General features: G+C 45.7%; 1 protein-coding gene across 11 annotated transcripts in view; it reads right to left on the minus strand.

The window, feature by feature from the left end:
- Positions 1–15,553, minus strand: part of LOC105014840 (NMDA receptor synaptonuclear signaling and neuronal migration factor) — a 30,216-nt gene extending 14,663 nt beyond the window's left edge. For 2 of the 11 annotated variants that reach the window (XM_010877485.4, XM_010877483.4), the window contains exons 1-5: positions 15,182–15,552; positions 6,422–6,483; positions 5,431–6,204; positions 5,076–5,142; positions 4,541–4,546 (exon numbers count right to left, since the gene is read on the minus strand). In XM_010877485.4, the coding sequence (XP_010875787.1) occupies positions 4,541–4,546; positions 5,076–5,142; positions 5,431–6,204; positions 6,422–6,483; positions 15,182–15,252 (980 nt within the window). In that variant the 5' untranslated portion in view covers positions 15,253–15,552. Of the gene's footprint in view, positions 1–2,695; positions 2,765–4,540; positions 4,547–5,075; positions 5,143–5,430; positions 6,205–6,421; positions 6,484–6,592; positions 6,901–7,967; positions 8,530–15,181 lie in introns of those variants that run through there. The other 9 variants (XM_034297011.1, XM_010877482.4, XM_020053076.3 and 6 more) reach the window with 9 other exon arrangements.
- Between the last annotated feature and the right edge of the window lie 104 nt (positions 15,554–15,657).

Here is a 15,657-nt window from a genome sequence, read left to right on the forward strand (position 1 = left end):
CTCTGTCTCCACTCTCTCTGTCTCCACTCTCTCTGTCTCCACTCTCTCTCTGTCTCCACTCTCTCTGTCTCCACTCCCTCTCTGTCTCCACTCTCTCTCTGTCTCCACTCTCTCTCTGTCTCCACTCTCTCTCTGTCTCCACTCTCTCTGTCTCCACTCTCTCTGTCTCCACTCTCTCTGTCTCTACTCTCTCTGTCTCCACTCCCTCTGTCTCCACTCCCTCTGTCTCCACTCCCTCTGTCTCCACTCCCTCTGTCTCCACTCTCTGTCTCCACTCTCTCTCTGTCTCCACTCTCTCTGTCTGCACTCTCTCTGTCTCCACTCTCTCTGTCTCCACTCCCTCTGTCTCCACTCCCTCTGTCTCCACTCTCTCTGTCTCCACTCTCTCTCTGTCTCCACTCTCTCTGTCTCCGCTCTTAAAGTCCAGACAAAGAGGATGATGATTTGTTGCTCCTCTATTAATCAGCTGAGGCTATGTGTCACAGCGACCTTCTACTGCAGCAGCCTGGCATTGTTGGAAAAAAACTAGTCCATCTGTTTGCCTGGCTGACTGAGTCTGCCAGTGCCAAAGTCATTAGCCAAACCCGGGTAAATGCTGCATCTTACAATGCAGTATCAATGCGGCCAGGCCTAACCACAAGCAATAGTGACACATATCTGTTATATATATTCATGCTAGTTACCAGTCAACACCATAATACTACAAAGTCACTTACGCACATCTGGTGCCAATTGTCCTACCTGTCTATTAAAGCAGGGCGTAAGTTCACCATCATCATTCTGCCATTCAGAAAACCGATAAGCACTTCAAATTCTACTCATTGACTGCACCGACAAGGATTTGTGGCATCCATAGACAAAGGTCTATCAATGGGACGTTGCATCGGTGTGGGCAGGCACCATGAAGGCATGTTAATCAGTTTAGAGTAATTATTATGTAAAAAAATTGCACTGTCAAAAACTACTTTCAAGACTCAACATACCGATGGCACTATAACAGGCATCTCTTGATCAGTTTGACTCAGAGTGACTTCTGAGGGGGGGGGGGGGGGGGGTAGCCAAAACACTCTAATGATTGTTTTGGCTACATTAGCATGTCACCTAGCCAAATTCAGTAACACACTACATCTGTTACAACTTCTTTCTGCAGCTTTATTCCACAGCAGTGAGAGCATACAAGCATGTCAAGGAGGACGACCCAAACGCAGACACGAGAAACCCATCAAGCAGCAATTTGGTCAATAAACAGGACTTACATCTAATCCTCCTACGCCAGCTCTGAAGCAAAGGGAGTCCCAGCCAGCAGCTACACAGCGACTTGAGCCAACCAGACAAGCCAATGTCCTTCTATGCTCACTTCAAGGCGAGTAACATTTAAGCCGTGTACGACAGCACCTGCTTTTCCTTGAAGGCCATCTATATGGCTCTCCATAGCCCATGTAAGACTGTAAAGGTTGTGGGGCCAGATGTAATACCATGTACTCAGAGCATGCGCAGACCAGATGGCAGTTGTTTTACAGAAATTTTCAACCGTTCACTGACTCAGTCCTAAATACCAATGGTTTTAAGCAGACCAGCTTAGTCCCTGTGCCCATGAAAACCAAGGCAACCTGCCTAAATTACTATTATCGAATATTACTTAGATCTGGAGCCATTAAATCGTTTGAAAGGCTAATCATGGCTCACATCAACGCCATCATTCTGGATGTCTGCACCCACGCTAATTCACATACTGCCCTAAAAGGCCCACAGTTTTCACAATATCTCTTGAATTCCACACTGCCCTCTCCCATCTGGACAAGAGGAATATGCATGTAAGAAGGTTATTCACTACAGCTCAGCGTTCAACAACACAATACCCTCCAAGCTCATCAGTAAACTCAGGATCCAGGGACGGAAGACCTCCCTCTACAACTGGGTCCTGGATATCCTGACAGGCCACCCTCTATTGGTAGGCATAGGAAAGAACCCATCCGTTAACGCAGACGAGAATGAGAAGAGTTCTACAGGTGCACCATTGAGAGCATCTTGACCCTTTGAAAGGCAACTGTACCGCCGTAGATATCAAGGCGCTTCTGAGGCCCGAGCAAACGGCAAAGTTCACCACCACTGTGTAGCTCCTTGCCATGAAGAGTCAAGATGCTCTCAATGACAAAAACAGTCAAATTCTCCAGCCAGGCAGGTCATAGATGGCTACATTACCACATGGCAGGAACGGCAATCACATTATGTCTAGAACAGACTGGACCTTATGCAGCCATAAGACTGATAAAAATGACAGCAAAACGATTACTCAGTGACAATAATTTTTGTGTGTTTTTTAACCAGTTCCTTTGTTTTGTCTGTTGCCTATATTTCTCTAATATTCAACTCTGCATTGTTGGAAAAGGGCCTGTATGTAGGCATTACACTGACAGTCTACCTCTGGTGTTCATGAAGCATGTGACAAAATGTGATGTGATGTCACGAGAGAGATCACTGAAGACGTAAGACTGCCTCGGAGCCACAGTGCAACACAGTGTTTTTTTTTCTCACTTATAGTAACACCCTAATGGCAATATGCTTTGCCTCCTGCTATTTTTAGTTTTAGCCCTCCTGGGAGTCCACTGTATCTAGTCTATAAATAATGGATAGGTGGAGTCAGAAAGTACTGGTGCACGGCGGCACCCTGACCAGCCAGAAACACAGTAGCTACCTCTGGATGACTTCAGCAGAATCCAGCTCCCTCTCCCTCCTCTTTCTCTGCACAAATCCCCGGAATGTCCTGCCGGGATGTGGCACAGAATGAAAGGATGAGAGGGAGAAGGCCGGCTTAGTACATGGGGGAGAGAGAGCGCAGGAGGAGCAAAAAGGGGTACTGCCAGGGTAGGGTTGAGCAACATTAAAGCATTTAGCCAGCTCTTGGGGGAGGAGCTACAGTCAAGTTTAGGTTTTGCAACTTCTCTGAGTTAGTTTAGGAAGTTAGTGTCACAAGCCAGGGCCAGCTGGGGTTCAGCTAAACAGCTGACCATATGCGTTAGTTGGAGGTATCGGGAAGACAGCGGTGAGGGAGGGAAAAGAGGGCTGCATCCGGAACAGTCTGCAGCTTGCAGCCAGGTTGAGTTATCAGCTGTCGGTTTGCCGCCCCAGGGTCTTTGTGAAGTGTGTGGATTAGAGCTGGTTTTAGCTATGGTGATAGGTTTTGAGACAGCTCAGCTCACAAAGGTCTTTTCCATGGCTTGGGTTTCAGTCGTGGCGGATAAGAGACGGTTTTAGTCCCTGGTGTATATATTTTTTTTTTATATATATTTTTAGTCAGCTACAACGGCATAGAGGTTCAGCCAGGAACAATGTCTAGGGTGTAATGGGTAAAATCCACACACATACTATGAACCCAGCTTCTGTATTGATTGTAGGTACAGTGGAGGTTACTAATACAGAAGAGCATCAGGGCCAGTTTAGAGTAATGAAGCGGCGATGGGGGCATACATGGACTTTTTGTTGCATAGATAACATTTGTGAAACTTAAATTTCTTTGCGGCATTAATTTGAGAATAGAGAAGCAATTTAAGTACAGACGTTCTGAGAACAGAGGATTTTCTGAGAATTTCATGATTAAAGTAGGAGATTTGGATAACTGCATGTGTGTAGCCACAGCTGTTGATGTGTTGAGGGGCGCACAGCTGTTGTTGTGTTCAGGGGGACACAGCTGTTAATGTGTTGAGGGCCATGCAGCTGTTGATGTGTTGAGGGGCGCACAGCTCTTGATTTGTTCAGGGGCCACAGCTGTTGATGTGTTGAGGGTAGCACAGCTCTTGATGTGTTCAGGGGCGCACAGCTGTGGATGTGTTGTGGGGCCACAGCTGTTTGAAATCACCCAGGATAGACAGGTGGATGTCAGGTAGGTTTCCCTTGTCTTGTCTTGACTCCTAGTGGTGGATTGGGTGCCTGCAAGCTCAAATGTGGTTGTTGGCCAGAGAACTCCCCTAAAGCGCATATGTGAAATTCAATACTTCCTCATTGAGCAGGCAGTATAAGAAACAGAAAGGTTTTACGAGACATCCATTGAACAGTCTTTTATTATTAACCCACCCGCTATGGAGATGTTGCAAGGCCATAATGCTGAATTGGACATCACATAGTAGTAACAGGATCAAAAAAAGGTAAAAATATTTAACAGAAATAGAACAATGTCCCACTTAATTGCAGACATTTTTTCTACTTTATTCTTGAAATACTGTCAATTTATTCTCCAAAAATGTTCACTTCATCAACTTTTTCCACTTTTTTCTTAAACTATTATCACTTATTCTCAAAATATTGCCATTTCAGAACAAATGTATTATCTATGCACCCTTTCACCCATTTAAATCCACCCATCCTGCCTTTTTTGTTCTTTCTCTTCATTAAACTCTAATAATCCTCCAGAGCTTCTTCATTCACAGCGGTTCCAGAGAAGACCGTTTCCTCTGTAACTTCACACTCAGCACAGGGAAGGGTAATGGGTCAAGTAGATCAAGGAAAGGGAGGTAAGCTAGATTCTAAGTTCAAAGATACTCACGATATTCTGCAGTGGGTCAGTGAACGAAGTGCATGAAAAAGAGAGAGTAATATATTAACATCCTATATGTAATGAATACAATCTGTGGAGGCAAATGGAAAACTAATAGATAGAAAGAGACAGAGAGAAACAGAGCGACAGTGAGCAAAATATAGTCGGAGAGAGGGACAGAAAGAGAGAGAAATATAGGGCTTGTTTACATTATGCTACATTTTCCTGAGGAGTATCGAAAAAGACGAGACGCTAGATTATTTTGTTGTGTAAACCTAGCTGACTGTATCAAGTTTGTGTTCAGCGCGCATCCATATCACTCCATTTCCCTGCTACTGAGAGCCACAATCCTGCATGGTGACAGTGTGAATTCAAATGCCATGGAAATGATTATTATACAAACCAAGACAAATCTATCTAGCGTTTTATTCCCTCTCTCATAATGTAGACAAGCCCATATAGGGGACAGAGAGAGTGGGAACGTTGAGGGCGGGTGACATGTCTGCCTGACCCCAGAGAGGAGTGTGTGGGACTGCGTACTCACGCCTGCATGGTGGTCGTAGCAGTCTGAAAGCTGAACATGCTGTCTTTTGGGTACCAGTTGTTATCCTCTGTGGGGAGAGATAATGAATGGACGTTACAGTAGTAGCTAGACCCACTTATTTTGTTTTATAGCAACGACAGGAGAGCTTAAAGCACACAGCAGCAGTCCACTCCACAGAAGGAGAGAGGGAGACACACAGGCAGAGACACCAGGGGAGAGACGGAGAGACGAAGAGTCAGAAATACAGACCACGTCACAATCCAGCTAACATCCACCCCACAGCCCCCCAGCACCCTCCCCCCCACCCCCCCCGTTGGATATCAGCGCCTCCACCTCTCTGTCTGGCCTGTCTCACCTCTCTCCAGCCCAGTCATCCGGTCCACACTCCACATCCTCTCCAGACGCCTGTGTTGCTTGCCTGCCTCGCGGGAGCTCTCTAGGTCCAGGGAGCCCTGGCTACGGGACGGGGCTCCGCTGGAGTCCAAGGCCGCGTTGAGGCTGCAGTCCTCCCGCGAGCCTCCCTTCCCCCCCTCCCCCCAGCTGCGGATGTTGTGGGCGCTGACCGAGCTCGACAAGGGCTGCTGGGACAGGTGGTGGTGGCTGCCGTGGTGGCCGTGATGGCCGGCGGCCCCGCCGGCGACGGCGAGGTTGTGGTGGTTGCCGTGCCGATGGCTCCCGTCGTCACGGTGAGCGCCGCCGCGGTGACCGTGGCGCGTGAGGTGGTGATGGGTGGGGGAGGAAGAGGAGTTGGAGGAGGGGGAGGTGGAGGGCTGGACAAGGGTGGACGCCCCCTTCAGAACCTCTAGCTCCAGGCTCTCCTTGCTGCCCCGGTTGCTACCCAGCATGCCGTGGTCTCCGGTGATGGTGTAGACACGGGCGGGCCGCAGGGTGCACTCCACGCACTTCTGCTGGTCCTCTTCAGCCGAGAAGCTGCGCTCAAGAGACAGTCGGGCCTTGGTGGGGTTGATGGAGGGGGGCGGGGGCTGAAGGTGGCCCAACGCAGGCTTCACCAGGCTGGAGTCTGGGGAGGCCGGAAAACTCAGGTGGTGGTGGGGATGGTTGTTATTGTGGTGACGGACACCGCCAGGGGAGTCTTGGCCCACGAATGTGTCAGACAGGAGATGAGCTGCTGGGTGAGGCAGATGGAGAAAGAGATGAAGAAATTACAGAAAGACAGGAACAGAAGAAGACATTATCATCCATCCTCCATCAGAGGTTTCCGTATATACTACGCTGTTCAAGTAAATAAATTTTGAAGTCACTGACAGAGGAGAAATCTGAAGAGGAAAAGAACATAAAGACAGAGAAGAATAAGAGAATGCAGGATTAGAGGGAGGGGTTCTGACCTGATCCGTTTCGGTTCTCAGGGTGTGTGTGGGACAGGTACTCTCCAAACGCTCGCGCTGCTCTGTAAAGACACACACACACACACACATGACACACAGACGCTAACAAATGTGTGACAGGGAGAGAAAGAACAAAGGCCAAACAGCGAGAAAGATGGATGTGTTAATGACCTTCCGTGTCGGTTGGTGCAACAGAGCATTTAAGATGTAGCTGTTTTATCTCTAAATTCCAGACAGGCTCGGAGAAATGGAGGAGAGAAAAGGAGAGAGATAGAGAAACAAAGAGAATTAAGATTGATATGTCTTAGACTTTAATACAGTCATTCCTTCTGACAGAGTAGCTGATAATAGTGTGAAAAACACAAATAAACTGGAGAGTTGCAGGCCCTGCACCCTCCGCAACTGGTCCGCAACTCTTAGAACCCAGATCCAACCTCTTCAAACGAATTGACAAAACGAGTGGCTGGTAGATTTTGAATCGACCTTTATGCCATGGTACACAGTCACAGAAATGACGAACCTACTACCTTTGATCCATTTTAGCTACAAGAACCTCCCCACCCCCAAACAAAAGGTTTCTAAACACGGAATACATTTCATAACTAAAACAAATCTTTCTGAATGTTCAAACACACAGTATGAAGATGTACTATTGACTCTTGCTGAATATGCCTGACCACCATAAAAACTCCTACGCATTGATCACATAAAAACGGTTGCTGTAATTAATGCAGCCTTTGAAAACCATTTAGAACCCAATGGTGTAAATCCTGACTGCTAATTATATTATATATTAGACTGTATACCATGGGTGTGACATCACATAACATTCACTGTAGCATTCTAATTGCACTGGTTACCAGGTTTATAAAACCTCCGGGATTTCTGGTAATTCTGGATTACTGCCAATGTACCACGGCCACGACATGATTCGTTGTGTCCAAGAAAAGGTCTTAGCTGTAGTATTTAATAAATATTATAAATACTTCTAGACTAGTACATCCCATTTACAATACCTTAGTAAATTGTTAGTAATGTTTCTTTAATTTGACAGGACTGTGAGTGGAGATGGGGGAGAAGTGAGAGGTATGACAGAATAGCAGTGGGTCAGACTTAAGGCTGGGATCACACTCGTTCGTGTTATCTGGAGGAAGCGACTAGTCCACCCTGGGCCTTGTCGTTTCATCTTTACAACAGATGGCCTCATGGGCATCCAGGTTTCATATTACTCATTTTGCATTGGTCTGCTAAGATACAGTACTTGTCTTCCTTTGATGGACAGGCTTCATAGAGACAGTAGTCCTGTGACTACGCAGACAAGCAGAATAACAAACAGGCAGTTTGACTGAGTGAGCTCCCAATCGATGGATTTCAAATTCATGCTGCATACAGTGGAGACGTGTTGTCAGTAATCCAATATGAGCTGACAGATGTATCCAACAGCCCTATGCGATACACTGCCACCCATGCAGAGATTTCCATATTTGACTGTGTGCGCGTGCGCGCACGCGCGCGCGTGTGTAACAGGGCTGTATCTCTGGCCCACCTTCTCACGGGAACACAGATCAGAGCCATGGATGATCCGGTACAGCGACATCATTTCCTGAGGACCGCCTCAATCCTCTCTACGGCCCACGCCAGCTCTCCATTAAGAATTTAAAACACACAGGAAATAAGACAGACTAAGACATTATTAATATTGACAACAGTAAAAACACTGACTTTCAAATCCACACAGAAATTGACACCTGGGGTCCGTTTCCATCTGTGTCCCTGCTCCTATCCAGGCTCCTTCCACTTGCATCTTCCTCCCCCAGGAGCTCTGTCAGGGAAGAGGAGCTACACACCGTGGGTGGACGCCTTATCCCTGACAGGCACTCTCAATTATTGAAGGCCAGCCAACACAGGCATCCGTACCACGTCAGCTCTCTCCAGAACATTCCCTGGGACTGCCTGGGAGCCTTAAGTGGGACACAGAGAGAAAAGCTCCCTATTTACTAACCTTTTCTCCTATCTCCTTAGATTTCTCAGCTATCGAAAGGATACACAACAGAGCACCTCTGCGGTACAGTACAGACTGTATGGCTTGAAGGTCCTTCACACCAGCCACAGTCACACCACAGTCACAGTCACACCAGCCACAGTCACAGTCAAACCATTCACAGTCACAGTCACACCAGTCACAGTCACACCAGCCACAGTCACACCACAGTCATAGTCACACCAGTCACAGTCACACCACAGTCACACCAGCCACAGTCACAGTCAAACCATTCACAGTCACAGTCACACCAGCCACAGTCACAGCACAGTCACAGTCACACCACAGTCACAGTCACACCAGTCACAGTCACACCACAGCCACAGTCACAGTCAAACCATTCACAGTCACAGTCACACCAGTCACAGTCACACCACAGCCACACCAGCCACAGTCACAGTCAAACCAGTCACAGTCACATCACAGTCACAGTCACACCACAGTCAAAGTCACACCACAGTCACACCACAGTCAAAGTCAAACCAGCCATAGTCACACCATAGTCACAGTCAAACCAGTCACAGTCACACCACTGTCACAGTCAAACCAGTCACAGTCTCAAACCACTCACAGTCACACCACAGTCACAGTCAAACCAGCCACAGTCACACCAGTCACAACAGCCCCAGCCACAAAAGTCAGTCATAAAACAGACACAACAGTCACAGTTACAACAATAAGTCAAAACACAGTCACAACAGTCACATCACTCCGCAGTCAGAGCCACAGTCTGCTTCTCTGGGTTCGCAGCAAAGTAGTGACTTGACACATGCACCCAAACGGTTCCCGTGCACATCACAAAATTGAGCTGCAGCATACGTCAGTTTAATACATCACTGCAACGCAGCGTCTTCCATAGGGTGGCATGTGTGCCAATTCACATGTGTTTGTATGTGCGAGGGAGTGCACTTAATCATGGAGCGATTAGTCAAGCCTGCTGGGACCTCTCAGTGTGTAGTGTGATTAAACTGCTTTAGTCCTGTGGGTAATTACTCCATCCACTCTGAAGCTTCTGAATACTTTTTTCATTTTTTATTATTCAGCAGCTTAGAGCTTTGATTAAAATCAACAACAGGATGCATGCGATGGCCTGGGAGATACACAGCATCCATAAAACATGAGCACACGAAGAAGTGTAGAGAGAGGAAACTGCTTCCTTATTTCCATTTTATTTTTCTCCTTTACCTGATCTATCTCTCTGACACTATCTCACTCTCCTTTTCTCTCTCACACGGACAGATACTATCTCTCACCTTCCTTTCCCCAAGCCCACCCCAGAGACTGGTGCATTTCTGCATCACATGTGGGACATACAGTACTAATAGGCTCCAGGTGTGCTTTGTTAAACATGTTTCATTGTACAAAGGTGATAAGTGTAGAGGGAACACTGGGAATAGTAGGACAGCATATTACTGAGAGAGAAAGATGGGGAGGAGGTTGAAGCATGCTTTCAGACATGTGAGTGGAAATGTGGAGGATGGGTGAGTGCATTTTGGAAAAAGGGGAGGAAAATTAAAACTGAGAGGAAGAGAAGAAAGGGGCACATTAAAGATGAAAGAGAAAGAGGTGGGGAAGGGAGATGAGTTTGTAGAAAGAAAACCAAAGGGACAGTAGAGCGATAGCAAGAGAGATAGAGAGACAGAGAGAAAGAGATGGAGGTGACAAGTATCTGCAGCCAAGACACTGCAGTTCTAGCTACACATAGGTTATGACCAGCCTGGTAGGTTTTGATACATGCCAAAGACAAGGCTGAAGGAAAAACGACAATCTGGAAGTGAAGAAGACTGCAGTACAAGATTATGAAAGCATCACCAGGGAAGATACTTAGCATGATGTCCGTGGGTCCCAGACTGCACGCAAAGGATATAATACCACGTGCTAAACATTCCCCTTTATTGAACTTAAAGCTTAAATCTCCAAGACTTGTCATTTATGTGTACATTTCCTCCAAGTAAACAATGCATCATCAGATTGATATCTTCCCCCAACTACAACATCTTCCCCTTGCATGCCACAACAATCCCATAAACACATCAGATTGAGATAGAAAGGATGTTTGAGATAGAAAGGCAATTTTTATCAAGTTAAAAGGTACTTCTATTTGTAAGACAGATTTTCTGGTGATGTATGGTTTCTTGGAAAAGAAAGTGGTTTAAAATAGATGAGTAGTGCAATTTTGTTTACTGTGATGTATACACTTACTCTTCCCTAAAGAACGCGTGGATTGATACAATTGTGAACAAAACTGACCCGTAAACACAGGAAGTACCCGTTTATTTGTAATGAGAATTATATCACAAAGATTAAAACTTTAATTAGAGGAATACAACATCATCATGTTCTTTGAGGTATACAACACCACTAGTCTTAGTCGGGAGTGTTTTAGAGTAGTTTTCCGCTAGCAGTGCAGCTTTGTTACAGTGGTACGAACCGTTTCCATTCATGAATTTGGATGATGCTAATAATGCTAATGACAGACTTGGACAGAGCTGAATAATGGAATGTAGAAAAAATGACTATGTGCATTTAGGAATACCTCTTGGTAAGTGGACTTTTAGAAACATATGAGTTATGGACGAACTATCCCTTTAACTTCATCTATTTCCTCCAGATAATCTACATCCACTGTACACACAGCTACCCACATACAAACTCCCGCAGACACAGTTTACCATCTTTCACAAGGCTTTAGTAGTTCCAACAGTTGTACAAACCCAGCACACCACCATGGGTCTGCCGCTCCAATCAATCATGGAGAAGCACTTGTGAAGAACATATTGATTGGTCAATATATGGTCTGAACTGATGGAGGACAGAAAACCCTCCCTCCCAACATACCTTTAAACCAACCACAGTGGATTCCAACCTCCATGGCCCTCTGTTCCGAAACAACCATAGTCTGTTGCTGTACCTTCAGGGTCAGTGTTTCTATTTTGTTTTTTGCATAGTCCAAAACTCCTTCTCCCAAAAGCCATCCAAAGGGACAGTGCTGCTCTGATTTGGGAGAGGACATCTAGGGTTGTTGTTTAAAGCACAATTCCTTCATAATTGGACAATTGCAATTGATTTGCCGAGTGAGGCAACCTAGTTCAATTTGGGTTCCAAGCCAAAACCAGTTGAGATCCACTGATCCAGAGGACAAACAACAATGACTTTAAGACAACCAGCACTTTGCTGGCAGCATTCCCAGTAGTCATTAAATACCCGAAGACCAATTCCCAGGCTTTGGTTTCTCTCATCGATAAACAACACTACTGGCCAGCAAAACATTGGCTAAAGGAATTCTCTCATCATTACAGTAATTGAATTGTTTTTTTCTTTTCACTCCTTAGCTCAACTCTCTCAGCTCAACTTCACCTGAAAAGTTAGACTGATTTTCTCTCCAGGGCTAAAGGCCCAGCCCTAGATTAAAGTACTGAAAATGTCACTTCATCAGAGAGTTGGTGCCACTGCAGAGAATTCACACTGGCCCAAGACGCAGCTCATCAAGCACCTGCACATAGGCACTTAGACGCAAAACAAACGCACACACAAAACAAACTAGCATTGTCGGACGCCTAATTGCTGTGAGTCATTATGAAATCTTTATCATCTCCCCCACTCAGCATAATTAGTGCAGGCTTTCTAGTAGCCTCCAAAAAAGAGGGGAAAAGGAGGAGAATGAGAGGGGTTGAGAGAGAGGAGACCTCACTAGATCATTTTACACTTCAGTAAGCTTAGCTTGGGACAGTTCAGATCCCAAAAAACAACAAATATATGGGTTTCAATAAGAGAGGATGGAGCACAAGAAGGACAGACGACAGGTAAGAGAATCTGCTATACTGCAGCACCAGAGATATTGAGCCGGACAAAGAAACGAAATGGCTATTTCTACAAGCACTTATTTATTGTATTTAAAATGAACCCGAATGTGACAGTGTAAGCCTATCTGCTGGAAAAGATTGCTTCACCTCTCAGAGTTCTCTAGCAGTTCAATGTTCGTCAACGGATCAATCAAATCACTCGGCACAACGATTTCTGGATTTTCCTGATAGTAGATTTTCAAAGATCCATATGTCTGTATCCAGAAGGCTGCAGGGTGAGTTATCTATCCAGTCGTTTTTAACGATTTGGAATGAAATCAGGTATACACACACCTGGGCAGAAGGTGGGTTGTCTTGGCATGTGTCTTCGCTTAAAATAGCCGGACACTTCATAAAGCAGGACATTCTGATGTGAGATGGGACTAACTGCCCAGCCCCACACAGAAACTAGAACTACCGTGTGCAGTAGAGAGTAGTGTCCCTTTTCACCACACTATGCTATCAAGAGTGTATTTAGGGTACAGGAAAACAGTAATGAGGGATGACACCCCCCCCCCCCCAGCTGAGACGTGTGTGACCTCCGGTCATTTGATTTGTTCCCTGGCGGAGCTCTTCAGTGAGGCCCTCCTTGCGCAGGGTGACCCTTTGTTACCTGACGCTAACGCCGGGACGAAATGACTCACACCAAAAGGCCTTGCCACTGGGGATGAGCACAGCTGGCCTCATCCATCATACAGACAACAGAGTCCAGGAAGACGGAGGAACTACAGAGATCAGCCATATGCCCAACAAACGCAAGCATGAGGAAACGTTTTTGCCCGAGGCCACTTGCCTTTCACCAGATCAGGTTCAGAGCTTCACTAGTTCAACTTTGGAGCCTTGGAGTAGAGACAGTTTCATTGCTTCAGATCCTGAGAGTACAGTGCGGTTGAAGTGGATTTGAAAAAGAAGCGAGGAAAGCATTGGGAATCCAAAGATGAGATGATGCAGAGGTAAAGGAAATGTCAAATGAAACACAGAGGGAACATGCTCTTTGTTGGGACAGCAAAGACAGAGGGCACTCTGAGTACAAGTCTCTAACTGAACACAGATAGGGAAGAGTAGGAGTCGGCTAGAGCAGAGGACAGACACTGCAGAATGGCAGCGTGTGTTTACGTTGAACGTCAGAGTCAGTGAGCATGAGAATATGTCAGTACATTAAGGGACCTTACCTGGATGAGCTGTTGTTCAGGAGAGTGTGGGGAGGAACAATGTAATGTTAGATATGCTGTGAGTAATTTCCAGGGTAAAGTTTGGAGTTGACAGAGCTGCATGATTGGATCTGCCCAGGGTGTCAGGCGTGAGAGATCATGTCAGTGGGTTGGGAAGGAGATGGCATGTGTGTGCCGGTGCCTATGTTTTGTGATATAGTAACGTGTTCTGATTCTGTCCCAGCTCCCTCTTCATAACCCATTGAGGGATTGCAGAAAAGAGCATGCACACACAGCACTGATCCTCTCTTCTTTTTTTATGTCAAGGGCATGCTGTGTGACCTTCATGAAGAGAACATTACTGTGCAATAACTCTATTTATATCCCTTTATTTCTCTCTAATTCCACCAGCTTTCTACTTAAGTGTAGATGCCAGGATGACATGAAGGAGCCATCAGACCGATTACACTGTAGACTAAATTGAGTTCAGAACTATCATCTCTTGGGAATCCAAAAGCAGCCTACATTAATCGGGAAAAGCAGCCTATTTCGGTAAATAGACACAGAGCATGAAAATAGGAGATATGTGCTTACTGTATATAGTCTACGGTCATTTTTTTAGAATAATTACCGCGCTTTACATTTGTTTCTTTGGTGTGATTGGTGTCAGAAATCTCCAAGACTGTGTTTACTGGACATAACAATAACTTGTGTAGTCCATGTGGGTCATTTAGAAGGCTTAGCCATGAAGACCAGTAAAATAGACGAAATAGCTATTTTTGTCTGATGATTTAACCGCTGCATTTACAAACATTCCGTTCCCATGTTCCGATCGATACAATGGCTCATCGTCACGTCTGATCCCTCAAGACGCTCGAGACAATTGCGGCTGATTAATACGTTGATAGTTCGATTACAGATAATTTACCTACGGAACTAATGCACCCACATACGATAGCCGCTGGTAACATGCAGATCATTTTTGAAAATATATAGTTAAGTGTCTTTTATATAGGCCTATAAACCACCCGGTTGGAGCCTACATTGCCTACAATCTTTTAAACGTCATCATCAGTGCAGTAGGGCCGATTTGCTACCCAAAATGGGTTAGGTGCTGTTTGCATGATTTTAGATTTTAAAACCAACAATAACTAATAGCCTGTTTTTAAAGGTTATGCAAACTGTGCTAGTATTTAACTGCTGTCTGTAAACCAAAGGCAAAGACTGATCTGAAGTTGGCGTAGACTAAGTAAGGCATATATAACACTACACAAATGTCTAGTACCAATGACTATACCCATGTTGTGATGCACACTGCATGCCACCAGAGACTTGCATGCGTCAATAGTGAGAACAAAGGACCGTGTCACCAATTAGCTGTAAACTATGTAGCCTACTCTAACCATCGGTATTTGCTATTAGATCAAAGCTTAAGTAACGTCGAGAAATTGCTGCAGAGACGAGTAGATGTTTTTCCACAACGATGATGGTGTGTTGTCCTGCACAAGACGACATAACGTAGAATAATGAATGGGTACCAAGTGAGGAGACCGAGACTTGTGGACGTGCAAGTACGCAATCGTGTGGTGTAGCCTGAATCCACCTGTTTTTGGTGCATAAATGTGTAGACTAAATTACCCTATTATGTCACAATATAAGTTCAGTTTACTCTACCGCAATGCTGATATGATAGTCTGTCGGCGTTCAGCCGGGACAGCACACTCACCTAACTTTTGCTGCCACGGAAGATATCGCATCGTTCCTTATATTCTTCCTTTTGGATACGGCAGTTCCCATGCTGGCATGGAAACGACGCAGGCAGAAAAACAGCGCATTCCATAAAACCAAGGATGGAAAAATAGGGCGAGAAAACAAGTAGGTTGCAGGAAATCCAGGAAAAATACCAGGGTAACAGGCGTTCCACTGCTGCAGAAATTCTGCTGTGTTCAGGTCTAAAAAGCTCTTTGTCGGTATAGGCAAAAAATTATATATATACGGGTACCTTTTCTTGCTGCTGTCTCTTCTGAGTAGTGTACGTGTGTGAGATGCTGCAAGAGTTTCCTACACAGACACGCGCCGACGGTGCTCTCACTCTCTTCATTGATCAGAACCGTGAAAAGGGATGGGAGGGGGTTGGACTCCTTTCGGGTGTCTCTCTCTGTCTGTGTATACAGTATGGCAGGGTGGAGGCAGTAGACAGGA

The sequence above is a fragment of the Esox lucius genome, chromosome 14 (genome assembly GCF_011004845.1).
Source record: "Esox lucius isolate fEsoLuc1 chromosome 14, fEsoLuc1.pri, whole genome shotgun sequence".
Lineage (NCBI taxonomy): Eukaryota > Metazoa > Chordata > Actinopteri > Esociformes > Esocidae > Esox > Esox lucius.